The sequence below is a fragment of the Plasmopara halstedii genome (genome assembly GCF_900000015.1).
Source record: "Plasmopara halstedii genome assembly, contig: Scaffold_555, whole genome shotgun sequence".
NCBI classification, from domain to species: Eukaryota; Oomycota; class Peronosporomycetes; order Peronosporales; family Peronosporaceae; genus Plasmopara; species Plasmopara halstedii.
Window position 1 is genome coordinate 1615731 of NW_020187475.1, and position 18100 is coordinate 1633830.

An 18100-nucleotide genomic window follows, 5' to 3' on the forward strand; every position below is an offset into this window, starting at 1 on the left:
AGGGCGGCTCTCATGCGCTCGTATCCACGTTCGGTCCCAAATTCTCGTGAGGAGTACGGCTTCCGCTCGGCGGATCCCGCTACTGTAGCGAAAGACGCGATTAGTCGATTGTTAGGCGTCTACGTAGTCGGGCCCCCAGGCCACTACACAAGCTGAGCTTTATCAGCGGAATGCTCTCCAAGTTTGCTTTATGGTACCTCAAGAAATACCAATGGACCGGCACCGCTCTCAACTTTGAGCTGAAAGAGGAGGCGCTCCTGTACCTGCAATGCGGACTATCCTGTGGTGCTCGCTCCTGGCGAAACCGCTGCAGATGATGATGGGCTTTTTGAGCGATGGGTGCTGCGGCACCGAAAACTTTCTTTGCTGGCTACCTTACAGCGAAGCCACACGGAAGTCGACGTGCACGTTGAGCACCGTCTCCGATTTGTGTTTGCTAAACTTAAGGCTCAACGCCGTCTTCCTGCGTATTGTCGCTCTGCGACACATGGAATAATCCATCACGTCTCCGCGATCTCTGTGGTATCTCATACGGGTGAGGCTACGACCACAGCAGCGCAGGGCCAAAGTGTGAGCTCAACTCATGGCCCTTCGGCTTCCCGAGGTACTACCGAGAAGCGCGGGGCGCACGACGACGCGAAGCGTCATGATTTTTCTTATCATAAGCGTCCACGAAGCTGGGCAATCTTGCCGAAGTGGCATCTCAAATTCCTACGGGTTCTCAGAGTTTAGGTATCCCGGCTACTTCAAAAGATATTGGGTTAGACCCTTTCGACGACGTCGACCTACAAGGCGGGTAGTGGACGCCACCATCTCATCGAGAAGAGTCGGCGGCGGGCGATGACGACTTGGTGGATCGTCGTCCGGTGACTTGTGATCTCTACGAGCATTAAAGGACAAAGTCCGTCGTTATCGACACTCTGCCGAGGTTGCCTACCGTTGTGCAAATACAGTGAGAGCCTGGAGCACTTTGTGCACCAATTGCCTCATGTTGAGGATTAATGCGCTCTGTCGTAGCGTTCTTGGCCGTCAAGCAGACGAATACGTCACTTCGTGCGACGGTGGAGCGCCTTATGGTATGCATACCGTCATCAGATACAGTTTCACTTTATGCAGTTTTTTTTATCACGAATACCACAGTGGCGAATACATTCAAAAAGTGCATTAAAACCAGCATAGCCTGACATTCGCTCTTTTTAGTGTTCAGGGAAGTCTATAGTCTAATTTTATTGATGAAATGGCGCAGAGATTTACAAACAATCATCTTGCTTTGTCCGAGTAGTTGCGATGAAATAGTAGCGAAGTCCATAAATTACTCACAGTTAAATATTGCTATGCTTTATCGTTGTACACGGAATAAGTTTCCATATTTATATAACTCAGGTTATTGGATTTGTTATCTGCTTCCATGTCCCTCAAATCGACGCGCCGACGTCAGCTATGTCTGTGCTACCTCTGAAGTGACGTCACTTTTAAATCGACGCTCACCATGATACCGATGAATTTTATTCAAGTCAGTAAATATTCAGACCAGGTGGAAGACAATAATAATGATTACAATAAGAATAATAATCGCTAAGACAATGATGTTTGATTGCTGAGACAATAATGATCGCTAAGTGACAATTAAGCCGCAAAATTAAACTCAAGGAATACAGACACATATGAAACTCAAATCTTAGCTTGAGCTCAACGATATATATAAATAGACACGAATCTATTCTGCGGCGCTGCCACATTTTACGTATCGCGGTAACCCACGAGCTCAAAGCACCTTCTTAATGCTTTCAATGTGATTTATTTGCCTTTTTATTGTCACGCTGTCCTGACGCTAGTGCTCGCTCGTTCAACCTCTTGTCACTCAATACTAAATATAAACCTCCTTATCAATATTTCAGTCACAAGTTCCTCTGTCGGCTAGTAATCAGCGTTGCTAAGCTTGCGTGGATGACGTCAAAATATTCGCGATATCCATACAATTTGACTGGCGCTATTTTATGAGACCAGCCAATAGCAGATGTTAAGATTAAACAATCGACTGACGTCGACGCTACCGAAAACCTTGGCTGAAGAGCGTCATTAGTAGTCGGTCTGGCTCTGCTCCTATACATTTGTTCAGTAATGTCACCCATGCTGCATGAGATTGCTACTATGTACGAGTATCATATGTGTAATTCATAGTCGAGGCAAGTGGAAATTGACAGGCCCAGACGCTTTTTCAACTTCTCCTCACTGGAGCATTTCCCTCTCAACGCTCACTCGCCTTATAAGAATACGACAGCAAGAAAGAGGAAAGAACCTCCAGACATTGCAAGTCTCTCTTTATCAACATCATGAACGAGGTTACGGAAAGCCACACAAGCACAACATTCATGACGACGGGTGAACAGACGGAAATGGTCACTACTACTACTACTACGACTACAACGACCACCACGACGACCGTGGAATTGGCGTCTTCATCTGCGTTGGCAGACGCAATAGACAAGTTTACGTTCATCCCCGAGTTTGGTGGCCAGGGTATTTCGTACTGGACCGAGTTACAGCAGCTTTTTGCCGCATCCAATACCGGCATGACGCGTGTGTTCATTGAGAAAGCGTCACGTGCGCTACTGGACGAATCAAGCTCAGACGAGGCCAGAGCCTCCATCGCATTTGAAACAGTTATTGACGTGCACAATTGGCTTCAAAGTCTAGACGTAGGTGAAGCTCCTTTAAATGTGTCGCCAGACCGCGTGTTTTTCAGCATGCCATTACTAGTATTGACACAATGTGCCAACTATCTAAACTTTCTCGAGACTGCTGGTGTGAGCCATGAAAGTGTTGTCAAACACTCAACGACTGCTATAGGCCATAGCCAAGGTATTGTGAGTGCAGTTATCTTCTCAGCGGCCAAGACAGCTGAAGATATTATCGACCTTGGCGTCTCAATGCTGCGCTATATGTTCTGGCAGGGATTACGCACACAAGAAACGTACGATCTCGCCTTAACACAGTACAAACGAGATGGCATAGACATTGAGAACGCGGGCCCGATGTTGGCTGTGCGAGGACTCAAGAAAAAAGACGTTCTTCAAGCTATTGAAAATGCGCAATGCTGTAATAAGTCGCAAGATCTTCACCTTTCTCTGATCAATGCCTCTGACATCATAAATGTCACGGGTTTACCAGCGACACTGGTGCAATTGAAGCAGACGCTTGAGGGCCAATTAGCCAATCCTGACGCAAACCAGACCCGTATCCCGCACTCTCAACGAAAACCCACGGGTTCGCTTTCGTTCCTGCCGCTCTCTGCCCCGTTCCATACACCACTGCTGACTGAGGCCAAACACAAGGTAGTACAGGATGTGCAACGTATCAAGTGTGTGATAAAGGGAAGCCAATTACAGGTGCCAGTGTACACCACCAACGCTGACGCTACCAACTTGCAGACGGTAGACGACGTGTTACATCAACTGATTAATCTGCAGCTTCTCGAGCCACTGGACTGGATGGCAACATGGACAAAGATCGCCCAGCATCATTTGGATGCGACACACATTCTCGAGTTTGGTCCAGATTTAGGCGTCGCGAAGCTAAGTAGCAAGACCGCAGAAGGTTTAGGCATTCACATTGTCATCGCGACTGAAAAGCACCCGGTTGTGACTTCTGCAAAAGCTTCCTCTCCTCTTCTGGGAAGGGATCAATTCCTAAAGACTGTGCCAACTTTTGTTCCGGACAAAGTGACATGGGAAAGCAAGTTTGGCCCTCGAGTGACCGAATCAGGACAGCTCGTTAACCAATTTACGCGTGCTTTAAAGAAGCCACCAGTGATGGTGGCGGGAATGACGCCGACGACAAGTTTGGAAGGAATTGATCTTGTAGCCGCCATACAAAATGCTGGTTTTCACGGTGAGTTGGCGGCTGGTGGACTTTCACGCCCACAAATCTTTGAGGACACTGTAAACGCACTAGTCTCAAAAATCAAACCTGGTCTTGGCATTGCTATTAACATGCTATATCTTAATGCAAAACAATGGGGCTTCCAGTTTCCAATGGTGCTGCGTTTGCGTCGTAATGGTGTACCGATCGAAAGCATTACCGTTGGCGCTGGCATCCCGACAAAGGACCGTGCGCTAGAAATGCTGTCGCAGCTGGAGGCAGTTGGTATTAAAATGGTGTGTTTTAAGCCAGGTTCAGTGGACGGTATTTACGCAGTGCTGGAGATCGCAGAGTCGAAACCAAGTATGACAGTCATGTTGCAGTGGACCGGCGGTCGAGCTGGTGGTCATCACAGTTTTGAAGACTTCCACATGCCGATGGAAGAGACATACGCAGCCATTCGTCGCGTGTCCAATGTCCTATTAGTTGTCGGCTCTGGCTTTGGAAATTGGCAGGACTCGAAGCAGTATCTCACGGGCGACTGGAGCCTGGCTCGTGGACACGCCTACAAGATGCCAATGGACGGGATATTGATGGGATCCCGCATGATGGTTGCAAAGGAGGCGGCGACTGCGCCGGAGGTGAAAAAGCTACTCGTCGACACACCAGGGATTGAGTCAGAGCTAGAGTGGGAAAGTAGCTACACGGGCGTTGTGGGTGGTGTCATGACAGTCACGTCGGAGCTGGGTGAAGCTATCCACGTAGTAGCAAACCGCTGTGCTTTGCTGTGGAAGGAGTTTGACGATAAATTCTTTTCCATTCCGCGCGAACAAGTTGAGTTGGCTCTTCGTTTAAACAAGCGCTACATTATTTCTCGCTTAAATGCAGATTACCAAAAACCTTACTTTGGCTGCAAGCGTGACGTCAAAACGGGTGAGAGCGTGCCGGCAGATTTGGAGGAAATGACGTACGGTGATGTTCTAGCGCGTTTGATTGATCTGATGTACGTGGAAGTGGAAGGACAACCGCACCATTGGGTGCATGAAACGTATTTCACGCGTGTGAGTAAGTTTATTACACGAACTGAGGAGCGACTTCGCCGTGAAAGCTCCGGTAAGCTGTTTGACCAGTCGGAGTTGAATACGAAGCCGAGAGAAACATTTTGTGCATTCATCGCAAAGTATCCTCAGACGGTAACAACGCTACTTTCGGTTCAGGATTGTGACTTTTTCCTCGACCTATGCCGCACGGGTGGAAAACCTGTAAACTTTGTACCTGTGATCGACCTAGAGTTCAAAATGTGGTTCAAAAAGGATTCGCTGTGGTATTCAGAGGACTTGGATGCGGTTCCAGGGCGCGATGCGCAGCGCGTTTTCGTTCTCCAGGGCCCTGTGGCAGTCCGCTACAGTACGAAGGTCGATGAGCCTGTGGCTGATATCCTCGGTGGTATTGCTGCTGGCTTTGCGAACGTTGTGCGAGAAAGCGGTGCGATTGCAGGTGCGGCAATCACGCCAGCTCAACAGACAGTAGATATCGCAAACGTTAAGGTCGTACAGAGCCAAGAAAGTGTTGAAGTGTTGATCTCAACGGAAAACGGCACTTTGCCTCCCGCTGACGAGTGGCTCGCTTCTATTGCCGCGTCTGTAAGTCACAAAAAGTGGCTGCACGAGCTGATCTCTTCTACACATGTCGTCGAGGGCAAGAAATGGCTTCTAAACCCCGTTCGCCAACTTCTTGTGCCTCAAATAGGTCAGAAGTACGTGTTTAACTCTTCAGGTATTCGTGTATACGACAGCTCTATCGATATTTCGGGTCCTGTGATCGAAATCTCTAAGAAAAGTGCGAATATTGCAGTCGTAGTTAACGAAGTGCGGCCGGCCGTGACTGGTCTACAGGCTAGCACAGTAGCACTCGAGCTGACTTTTCAATATCACCCGGAACTTTCTTGTTCAATCCACGCTGAAGGTAGTGGCTTTATCGACAAAGTTAAAGCATTTTATGCTCGTTTTTGGGTGGCGATCGAGGGAAAGGAAGAGGAGTCATGTAAGGCTGCGTGTGACGCAAGCGTGCTAACTCCTTTTACGGCCGACTTTGCCATTACCAAGGCAGACATTGTGGCGTACCGGGGGGCATTGGGTCTGAATGATGACGAAGAAGGCGCTCCGGCTGACTTTTCTACCATCGTAGCGTGGCGTCCATTGATCCAATCCGTCTTCACGAAGGAGGTGAAGGGCAACCTGCTAGACCTGGTGCACCTTAAGCACTCATACAAGCTTTTATCGTCGCGCAAAGTTTCGGCCACATTTCTTGCTGGCGATGACATTGTGAGCACGTCAAACGTTGGAAGTCTGCGCATTATTGACAGCGGTAAGATCGTGCATGGGATCGCAATCATCTCGCGCAAGACGGTGGATGAGCGAATGGAGGAGGTACTAGAACCGCTTGTGGAGTTACACAGTGAATTTTTAATTCGCGGCACTTTCACTGACTTCGAGTCAACCTTTTCAATCGACATGTCGCAAAACGACTTTGTGCCTACTCGCCAAGAAGATGTGGAGATTCTAAAGGCCAAGTCGTGGCTTAAGCTTGCTAGTAAAGCTTCCGTGCACATCGGGGACCACCTGATATTCAAGCTGACGACCAAGAAGCAGTATGCGTCCATCAGCTTGTTAAAATCCTTGGAGGTGTCGGGCTCACTCTTTCGTGACGAAGCGGGTTCTATGGTCAAACTCGGTACAGTCGATTTTAATAGCCACGACGTTAACGAGAGCCCCGTTGAAGTCTTTTTACGCCAGGTGCAGCCTCAGAATGCCAGAGGCAGTGGTCTCTTTGAGAACGGTGGCTCACACATGTTGGCAAAGCCACTTGAAATCCACGTTCCAGCGAATGCGCTTGCTTACGCTGTGGCGTCTCGTGACCTGAATCCGATTCATCGCTCTAAGTACGCAGCAATTCTTGGTCACCTTCCAAATGGAAAGCCAATCATGCACGGGCTGTGGACAGCGACCAAGGTACGCGACTTGGTGATTCAGAGTTTTGGGTTAGGATTCGACAGCAATGTCGTCGACTACGATGTAAACTTCGATGGGATGGTTTACCCAGGTGACACGCTTTTCATGCAAGCTCGCCACATTGGCATGCATACTGGCAAGAAAATTTTGTCCATTGAAGTCGTCAACGAAAGTGGTGAACGTGTGGTGAGTGCGCGTGCTGTAGTCAAACAAGCGCCCATGGCCTTCGTTTTTACGGGTCAGGGCTCAGCTGCGGTTGGTATGGGTATGGATCGGTATCAGGAATCCTCAGTTGCCCGTGATATATGGAACCGTGGAGACTCTCATTTGCGCAAAACATTCGGCTTTTCCATTCTCGAAATGGTGCGAAAGAATCCGCAGTCGATTACAGTGCATTTTGGCGGCAAAAAAGGTCGCGCGATTCGCGAGAAGTATATGAGCTTGACGTGCGAGGACCCTATAACGGGCGAGATTGCCCCGCTTCTGCCTGAAATTAATGTGCGAACGCAAAGCTTTAGCTTTTCTGCACCCGAAGGCTTGCTGTTTGCCACCCAATTCAGTCAGCCCGCGTTGGTTTTATTAGAGAAGGCCATGTTCTCGGAGATTGAGGCTGCTCATCTGATTCCGGATGACGCTCACTTTGCTGGTCACTCACTCGGTGAATATGCTGGATTGAGCTCGTTTGCTGGAGCTTTGGCTGTTGAAGATGTCGTGGAGGTTGTGTTCCTTCGTGGTTTGATCATGCAAAAAGCTGTCAAGCGCGACGCAGATGGACGATCAGACTACGGAATGGTTGCCATCAATCCCACACGTGTGGGACCCCACTTTACGGAAGAAATGATGCACCAGATTGTAGACGGTATCGAAGCTGCGTCGGGAAAGCTTCTTCAGGTGGTGAACTTTAATATCCAACAGCGTCAGTATGTAGTTGCGGGGGAGAATGTGAACCTTGAGACACTATCTCTAGCATTATCCGCTTTTAAGACGCTTGCTACGACCGCTGCCGAAGATGTGACAAGAATAATCGCCGATGCGTTGACGCAGGCTCGAGCTCGTAAAGAAAAGTGTGACCAGAGTGGACGCCCGATCATTCTCACGCGAGGCTTGGCGACAATTCCGCTTGTCGGCATCGACGTGCCGTTTCACTCACGTGAGCTGCTTGGTGGTGTTCCATCCTTTCGTTCTCTACTACGAACCAAATTTGATCCGCATGTGCTGGAGCGCCAGTTACCGCTGCTCGTTAATCGCTACATTCCGAATCTGGTGGCGACCCCGTTCTCGCTTAAACGCTCGTACTTTGAAGAAGTTTATGCCGCGACTAAAAGCCCGTATCTTGAAGAAGTGTTAGACCCAATGCAATGGAAACTGACATCAAAGGCTCAACTTGCGCATCTTCTTGTGGTGGAGCTTCTGGCCTATCAATTTGCATCTCCTGTTCAGTGGATTAAGACGCAAGCATTACTATTTGCAGAGGGGGGAGTTCGGCGTTTCGTCGAAATTGGCCCTGCCCCCACATTGACGAACATGGCACTGCGAACTTTACAAGTTGGCGACTTTCCAAACGTACCTCGTGAAATACTATGGTACCAGCGTGATCGCGAGGCTGTGCACTTTGAGGAGGAGAGGACCTACGTGTCTGCATCAGAGTACGCACGTGGACTGATTGCCGAAGCGGAGGCTGCTACGGCGTCCCTTACTTCTGATGTAGTTGCAGATGCTTCTCTTGTTCCAGTGACTCCTTCTGTCGTCATTGCTCCGGAGGTCGCTGCTCCGGTCCATAACATTCAGCCTTCGTTAGCATCTTCTCCCGCCCCTGCAGATGCTCCGGTTACTGCTCTACATGTTCTCCGTGTGCTCCTTGCTGTGCGTCTAAATAAAAAGTTGGCGGAAATCACGGAAGACACGGATGTCAAGACGCTATGTGCCGGCAAGTCTGCTGTACAGAACGAAATTCTGGGTGATCTCGAAAAAGAATTTGGTGGCGGTTTTCCCGAGGGTGCTGGTGAAGTCCCACTAAAGGAGCTGGCCGCCAGCTTCCCTGGCTACTCTTCGCTTGGCAAGGTTTCGAATGGCTTGATTAACAAGGTCGTGGCGAGTAAGATGCCTGGTGGCTTTACAATGTCGAGTGTCAAAGAATATTTGGGTACCGAGAAAGCGTTAGGCGCTGGACGGATGGAGAGCGTCCTTGCTCACTCACTGCTACTTGCTCCGCAAACTCGTCTAAAAAATGATACGGATGCTCGCAAGTGGCTGGACGAGAGCATCAGTGAGTATGCTTCATTTGCCGGCGTTTCTCTGGACCGTCCGTCTTTGAGTGCTACATTTGGCATGGCCTTCAATCCCGCACCAGTGTCAATTCCAACGGTGAGTGACAAACCCGTGGAGGCCAAACACGCTCTGCAGGTGATGTTGGCGGCAAAATTCGGCAAGGCATTTGCCGAGATTAATGATACTGTGACGATCAAGGAATTGGCCGCTGGTAAGTCAGCTGTGCAGAACGAGGTCATTGGTGATCTTGAAAAAGAGTTTGGCTCAATTCCCGACGATGCTGCGGAGATGAAAGTGGGTGACTTGGCGAGTAAATTTTCTAACTACGCTTCACCGGGTAAAGTTTTGAGTGCGTTGATTGCCAAGATGCTGGCCAGTAAAATGCCGGGTGGCTTTGGCCTGACTGCTGTTAAGGAATATTTGTCTACTGAACGCTGTTTACCGAGCAGTAGGATTGAGAGTGCGCTACTTCACGGTCTGACGCAAAACCCAAAGCAGCGTCTGTCAGACGACACAACAGCTAAGCAATGGTTAAATGGCGTTGTGGATGACTACGCCAAGTACGCCGGTATTGACATTCCTTATTTCTCGAAGTTAGGAGGGGTGATGACAGGCTCCTCAGTGGGCCAGCAGGCGATGCAGTCGAGCTCGCTCCCCAGTGAATTCGATAAGCGTCTGAAGTCAATGATCGCAGACCAGATTGAGGCTTTGAGCTCATACATGGGCGACGATCCGCTGGACTGGCACCGCAAGGTTGAGACAGAGGCAGGCATGCGCGAAAACTTGGAAATGTCAATGTCGCAGTGGGTCATAGAGCATGGCGACATTTATAGCACAGGAATCAAGAGCAAGTTCGACGCCAAAAAGGAGCGTCAGTACGACAGCTACTGGAACTGGGCTGTGCAAGATGCGCTGGAGCTTTACTACCGTACCGCTGCCGCAGCAAAGGGTCTGCCAGCAAGTCCTAAGTTGGCTGTAAATGAAGGCCTTAGCGCCCACTTCGAAGCAATGACACGTTATATCAACAAGAACGTTGACACGATTGCAGATGAATCAGCGCTTCCACCACTCGAGTGGTTCAAGCCGTACCTATGCAATCGTGCGACACCCGAGCTGCTACAATGCACCAAATTCTTTGTGTCACGAGCTGAAGAAGAAACTAGTCCTGAGCTGGCCCAGGCCGTTCAACTATTGGTGGAGCAGGTGGAAGAATGGTTGAACACGAATCCTGTCAACATGCAAATTTTTAAACCAATGCAGCCGCAGCTTCTTATTCTCGATACTGGTGAGCTCGAGTATTTAGAGGTGCCCCGTGAAGGAGTGACGGACTCGATAAACTACGTGGACGAGGTCGCTCGCGGACTAGAGTACAATGATGCAATTGAATCAGGCAAGGTTGCTGGATCAGACGTAACGGCTATCATGACTAGTGCTGTCGGCTTCGAGTCGACATTGAATGACAATGGAAGCATGAGTAGTGATGAGCTTGATAGTGAAGATGACGACGAGTTTGAAGACGGTGATTCTGCAGTGGACGACAAGCTAGCAAACAAGATAAAAACAGTCGCGCCGGCTGAGGGCGCCAAGCTCAACGCTCTTCGTGACTCGTTGCGCAAACGCGCGAAGCGTACTCAGGAAAAGTCACTTGTGGCGCGGTCGTCTTCACTTCGCTTTGGATTGAACGAAAACCTGAAGAAGATTGTGCTGCCGCATGTGCACATCAGGAAACCATCCGATGTAGATCCGACTATCCGTTTGTATGATGTGGAGTCGACCTGCGTGTTGCTTTCGTGCATGCGCGAGATGGCGTCTACAGGAATCTCTTTTGTTGGCAAGGTTGCGCTTTTAACAGGTTGTGGTAAGAACTCGATTGGGGCAGAAATTGTCAAGGCGCTTCTGGAAGGTGGCGCGACAGTATTTGTGACGACAAGCAGCTTTAGCATGAAGTCGACAGAACTATTTCGTGAAATTTATGAACAGCATGGTAGCCGCGGTAGCCGTCTCATTGTATTGCCGTTCAACCAGGCGTCCAAAGTAGATGTGCAGAGTCTGATAGCGCACATTTATGATGTGCACAAGCTTGACTTGGATTTCTTAATACCATTTGCGGCACTTTCCGAGGTTGGACGGACAATAACAGACATAGACTCGCGCTCTGAGCTAGCGCATCGCATCATGCTAACAAACACCGTGCGTCTAGTGGGTGAAGTGGTGACAGCGAAGAAGGCTCGTAACATTGCCACGCGTCCTGCGCTCGTCATTCTTCCCATGTCGCCAAACCACGGCAACTTTGGTGGAGACGGTCTTTATGCAGAGTCTAAGCTAGGAGTAGAAAGTTTGATGAACAAGTGGTACTCGGAGGGTTGGGAGGACCAACTCTCGATCGTTGGAGCCATTATCGGCTGGACTCGGGGAACAGGCCTCATGTCGGGTAACAATGTTGTTGCTGCCGGTGTTGAAAAGCTGGGAATGCGCACATTTAGTACGACGGAAATGGGCTTTAATTTGAGTGCTTTGATGCACCCCAGCATTGTTGATCGAGCCGCAGAGTCACCAATTTTCGCGGATCTTACTGGTGGCATGGCTCAAGTCAGCGATTTGAAAGAACAAGTGGATACTATTCGAGCTGATATCATGGAGAAGTCGAGGCTTCGGGCATCCAACTATGCTGCACTTGAGAAAGATAAGCAAATTTTGTCATTGCCTTCAAACAAGCCAGTAGTTTCGACTATCTCAAAGACCTTCGCTCCTCGCGCGAATATGTCGAGCTACTACTGCGACACGTTTCCCAAACTATCAGGTGTCGCTGGTCTGTCTGCATCGACCAAGCAAGCGCTGTTGCGTGGCATGGTAGATCTGCGCCAGGTAGTTGTTGTCGCTGGTTTTGGTGAAGTAAGTCCGTGGGGTAACTCGCGTACACGGTGGGAAATGGAGTCATACGGTGAATTTTCCCTTGAAGGATGTATTGAATTGGCGTGGCTGACAGGTCGCATTGTTTTTGACAAGGGAAACTGGTTGGATGCAAAGACGAAAGAAATTGTGCCGGAACACCAAATTAAGTCTCGTTATGAGGAAGACATTATTGAGCACTCAGGGATCCGAATTGTGGAGCCAGCATTATTTAACGGCTACGATCCGAAGAAGAAGATGGTGCTACATCAAGTTGCCATTGACAAGAAAATGTCTCCTATTGAAGTGGCTGATCGCGAGGAAGCGCTACAATTTCGCAAAGAACTTGGCGAGGAAAATGTTGACATGTTTCAGAATGCTTCGGGCGCGTGGATGATTCGACTACGCAAAGGGTCCATCTTGAATATTCCCCGTGCTCTTGACTTTGATCGCTTTGTTGCTGGTCAAATTCCGACAGGCTGGAGTGTAGAGCGTCTGGGGTTGTCCAAGGATTTGGCCGAATCGCTAGATCCAATCACGTTATATGTGCTCTCGGCCACAATGGAGACTTTCGTTGCGGCTGGTGTGACAGACCCCTACGAGTTCTATCAGTACGTCCATGTCTCGGAAGTTGGGAACACTTCCGGTGGTGGAATGGGTGGAATGCGTGCGTTCACGCAAATTTACAAAAATCGTGTTCTCGGTAAACCTGCCCCAAGTGACGCGCTGCAAGAGTGTTTCATCAATTCGCCTCCTGCCTGGGTGAATATGTTGTTACTGAGCTCATCCGGTCCGATCAAAACGCCGGTTGGAGCGTGTGCCACGGCGGCTGAGTCTGTCGACATTGGTGTTGAGACGATTAAAAGTGGCAAGGCTCGTGTTTGTATCGTTGGTGGTTATGACGATTTCGGCGAGGAAGGTGCTTACGAGTTTGCACAGATGAAGGCTACAAGTGATTCTGTAAAGGAAATTGGAATGGGGCGCGAGCCAAAGGAAATGTGCCGACCGTGCTCTACTACGCGCGGTGGCTTTATGGAGAGTCATGGAGCAGGCATTCAGCTTCTAATGGATGCTCAGCTAGCCCTTGAAATGGGTCTACCAATCTATGGAATCGTTGCTCTTGTGAACACGGCGACGGACAAGAATGGTCGATCAATCCCAGCTCCAGGTCAGGGTCTACTCACGACAGCTCGTGAGACTTTATCAGACAACGCAAAGCCTTCACCGCTCCTGGACATAGAGTATCGTCGACGCCAATTCGATGACGAAATTGAAAATATCGAAAAGTGGTATGCTCGTGAGCGTTCTCTGACAAATGGAGATGAGTCCAGTCTGGCCTTCTTAGAGGAGGTGAAGGCTCGCAAGGTGCAGTCCGCGCAATCTATGTGGAGCGATACTTTCTATCACGGTCGTATCGATATCGCTCCTCTTCGCGGTGCACTGAACGCATGGAACTTAAGTATCGATGACATCGGTGCGTCCAGCTTCCACGGAACGGGTACCACAGCTAATGACAAGAATGAAAGTGAGGTGACGCACAAGCAGATGGCACATTTGGGTCGCTCACCGGGCAATCCTCTGCCGGTTATATGCCAAAAAAGCCTAACGGGTCATCCAAAGGGTGCCGCTGCTGCTTGGATGCTAAATGGCTTGCTACAAGTTTTAAATACAGGCTTGATCCCCGGCAACAGACATCTGGACAACACTTGTGAAATGCTGCGTAAATACGATCATCTGGTGTATCCCAATCGTACCTATCAGACGGTAGGTCTCAAGGCTGTCATGATGAAAAGCTTTGGCTTTGGTCAGGCTGGTGGTGAAGTGGTGCTGGTGCATCCAGACTATCTCCTATCTACGCTGCTGCCTGACGAATTTCAGCACTACTCGGCTCGCCGTGAGCAGCGTATGATCAAAATGAACACGTACGCCCAAAAAGTTATAACTGGCAAGCATCTTCATATTCAGGTAAAGAACGAGGCGCCGTACTCATCTGCTCAAGAGAGCAACGTCTATTTGGATCCTATGGCTCGCGCTGAGTACGATGCGACGTCAAAGACGTGGCGATTTGGTGGTGCGGACTCGCTGACTGCAGAAGCCAATCGCCGTTTGCGTGCGGAGAAACGCGCGAAAAAGGCCAAGGCTGCAGCTGAAGCAGCTTCATCATCTAAAAAGTTATCAAAAGCACGTCAGACGGACTCTTCATCGACATTGTTGACTGCAATAAACCAAGCGGCGACGAACCTGGGCTTGGCCTCAAAGAACATGGGCATGGGCGTGGATGTGGAGCCAATTGCAACATTTGAGAATCTAAACGGCCGAGAAGATTTCATCCGACGTAACTTTACAGATCAAGAGACGGCGTATTGCTACAGTGCACCTCATCCAGCTGCAAGTTTTGCAGGTCGATGGGCTGCAAAAGAGGCTGTGATCAAGGCCATCTCGAGCGCTGCACCGACCGAATCAAATTTATGGCAAGGTGCTGGCGCTCCACTCCGAGAAATTGAGATTTTTATCACGGCATCAGGTGCACCGTCAGTGTTACTATCGGGCTATCCGCTTCAAGTGTTCAATCGCTTGGGCTTGTCAAAGCTGAGCGTGTCCATCAGCCACTCCGGTGACTTTGCAGTATCCCAAGCAATCGCGAACTTTCAGCATGAGTAACGCCCCGTAGATGTATATAGTTGCAAACGCTTCGAATAGTATTGCATACGCTTTACATTAAACGTAAGTTTGCTTCATACTAGTCGATACATGATCTAGATCTGAATCCTTTGCTGAAGTAGATAGATTACAAGTATCATGGTGAACATCCTACAATTACAACCTTGTCATGTTCTGAATGATCGACTGTTTCTATCGTACTTGATGAAGATATTTCACCAACAACGTATAAAGCAGCAACTGCATGATCTCCTGGGACCGCTATCACACATCAATCGCGTCAGTGTATTGAAGAAACTGAAGTAGTAAGATGACGATGTAGAATTGATGTGCCCCATGTGTCGATAGAAGTGTACCACCAGCGAGTTTTATTTGACACAGCAAACTTCTTAAAGACTACAACAGCATGCATCGGTCCTCAGACACCCATACTTGTGGTATATACATTTGTACAGGATCATATTTAGCACGCTTTTCAGCTTTAAATGCCTTTTGCAAACTTGAGTACATCCCAGGCTAAGCTGTCTTGCGGCGCGCACCTTTCTGTGAGATGCTCAGCAGTCAATTGAGATGCAAGAGGCTCGTCAGATAGTATCTATTTGATACACCTTAGATGATGTGCTGATCGTTAAATTGTCGACATGGCATAGTTATGTGCATCTTTGCTTTCCATTTTGTTTGTAATGTCCATATGAATCACAGCTTCTTTCATAATTTGACCATATCATCTTGCATCTACTTGAACCGCCACACTTGGCACAAACCTCATGGTAAATTGCTCGACAATTTGATGACATACATCTGAATTCGATTATTGTTTTGTTCGGTTGCTGTTGCTAGTGTCCCAGTGCTCTCATGGCAGAGCCGTTGATCAAAACCGATAAACGCGTTGGCGCATGTAGTTTAAAAGATCTTTCTTACTGAGATGTAATTGCGTTGATTTGGCTAACGCCCTTCTTTAAAGGTCTTTGAAACATGCGAGTTCGAATTTGTAAAAGAATTCCTTTACTCAACACGGTTTTACGTTACATTGTAGAGGAGCCTATTGACAAGAGGCGTGATCAACGGCAGGTGGAGACGATTTCATACACAGTTATAGCTAGTGTCGATTTGCACCAAGTTTTGCAGCAGTACGGGATTGCGCCCATTAACGGCAATCGAAGTAGTTTCATACTTTAAATAGTAAATGAAGGGCATCGCATGCTCGGATCCAACACTTGTGTATCTTTGTGAATTGCTGGAATGCGATTCGATTAACAAAAACAATTGATTTATCGCAATTGATGGGAATGTTTCGTCCATGCTCCTTCGTATGGCATCTTGATCTTACTATTTGCCCAGATACTTTAAGGGGCAATTACTGAATTCTTTAGGAGTCTGCGTAAGCCAATAGGATTACAAATGCCTAAACATTTTCGTACTGATTTATGCACAGAAAATTGAGTTTGAAGTTGAGGTTCCTTTTATTACGACGTTAATATGCCTGACAGCCTCGAGTTAGGCCTTCAATCCTCCGTGATATTCGCTTGACTTTAAAATCTTGTTGGCCGTCTTTGTTGCGACCTCGCGTTATTATACCTTTCTAGTATAGTCCTGGACGACAGAAAGTTTTTCAATGGCTCTGACGAAAAAGAATACCATGTGGTAGGATGCTGAAGAAGCGTTACTTTCATGGTGCTGATTGCTTCTTAAAAACTACGAGTTTGCTTTAATTTGTCTCAGTGGGCACCTTAAACACTGGCGAACCTACATTTTATGTTGGAGTATTCTTCGTAACCTTCATCCTAATCATTCGTCGATTTGCTGCGTGTCCTACCTAACGGTATGCTCAAAGAAGCGAGAGAGATCGCGTTGTGGCGCGCTGCTAAAAGCTGCAATATGAAAAAGCTTCAGCAGATCATCAACAAAGATCGAGAGGGTGCACGTCATGTGCTGTTAGACTGGCCACATCCAGTGAACGGCACGACCGCGCTGATGGTTGCGGCTATGAAGAAGAACGGAGCGGACCCAGTACGCGCTCTGATTGACGTTGGAGCTGATTTGGAAGCTACCGATGAGGGCAAACGCCGAAGTACGGCGTTGCATTATGCCGCGTACCACAACCGCGTCGCTCAACTGGAGCTTTTGCTCAATGCAGGTGCCAATGTGTTCGCATTAAATGGAAAAGGCCACACCGCGCTAGATGTGGCAAGACTCCGTGGTCGGAAGGAAGCTGCGGCAGCACTAACATCTCGACTGCAGGTGCATTGTGACTGGCTATATATACGGTCTAAGTCAATGCTAGGATTCTGGAAGCGCCGATGGTGTGTGCTTTTAGCCTGTAATTCGAAACTCACATCGACCGAGCTATGCATTTTTCGTGGACCTCATAAAGCGCATCCGAAAGCTGTAATATGGCAAGACACTAAGGCTGAAACTACTACGTATTGCTCACGAATTAGCAATACAAAAGCAAACGCTTTTAAATTAGACACCGGAATCATTTACCAGAATCTTGGCGGTAGACGCTACAGTCGATACCGATCCTCGGGGCGCACGCACGTTCATAAATCAAATTTTCAGCCTAGCGAGTTTTTCTTTGCTTGCGATAGTGAAGAGGCTCGTGATGCTTGGATTAACGCGTTGGAAGGCCAATTGTGTGGAGGAGATAGCACGAACACAGCCTTAAGCTCTACTTTTATGGGCTCACCACAGATAGAAAACGAATGTTATCGCACTACTGAAGGTGCACTACCTTCTGGCGATCCATTAGTTGCCGAACCTATCGGCAGGTCAACTTTGTTCAGCCATTCAAATGCTGCTGATATATCGATGAATCAAGAACCAATTCGTCCGACGGCACCTACGTTCATTGAGGAAAACGAAAGCTACACGTGGTACGATTTATTTGGATTGCCAGCTTTAGCTGAGCAGGAAGGACTTGAGTTTCCTGTAGCGACGGTGATCACTATCAGTGGTGATCCTGATGAACCACAACCTGTACTAGAAGACCGATGCATTGTCTGTATGGACAATAATCGAGACTCGGTCTGTATTCCGTGTGGTCACGTTGCAGGTTGTTTGGACTGCATGCGAGCAGTCACACAAGAGAACTTGTCGTGTCCTATTTGTCGTGCTCATGTAGATGGTGTCGTTAGGATTTAGTATGTATGTAACTTAACGTGAAAGTTGCTGAGTTCAGACGTTGAGATAATGTTGCCTCAAGTTCTTTGAGCAGATAGGTTTAATTATTGATGTACCATTACCGTTAGAAGGAAGTCTACGCAGACAATAATCGTTATGGATTTCTTTCCTTAAAAACACTTTAACTCTGGTGACCGTGACATCGGACACATTTCAAGCAAATCTCGCGACAGAACGTTTGAAATTTGGATTACATTGTGCGCAGTGAAACAATCTGAAGTTTCCAT

At 48.4% G+C, this 18100-nt stretch overlaps 2 protein-coding genes across 2 annotated transcripts; both read left to right on the forward strand.

The window, feature by feature from the left end:
* Positions 1 to 2333: 2333 nt before the first annotated feature.
* On the forward strand, positions 2334 to 14690 carry PHALS_11851 (fatty acid synthase subunit; the record flags this gene model as incomplete). The annotated part of the gene is made up of 3 exons (XM_024727287.1): positions 2334 to 2382; positions 2476 to 11622; positions 11689 to 14690. 3 exons carry the CDS (start codon positions 2334 to 2336, stop codon positions 14688 to 14690), a joined length of 12198 nt encoding a protein of 4065 aa, XP_024577879.1.
* Positions 14691 to 16568: 1878 nt separating this feature from the next.
* Positions 16569 to 17834, forward strand: PHALS_11852 (hypothetical protein L914_06165; the record flags this gene model as incomplete). The annotated part of the gene is made up of 1 exon (XM_024727288.1): positions 16569 to 17834. One exon carries the CDS (start codon positions 16569 to 16571, stop codon positions 17832 to 17834), a length of 1266 nt encoding a protein of 421 aa, XP_024577880.1.
* Between the last annotated feature and the right edge of the window lie 266 nt (positions 17835 to 18100).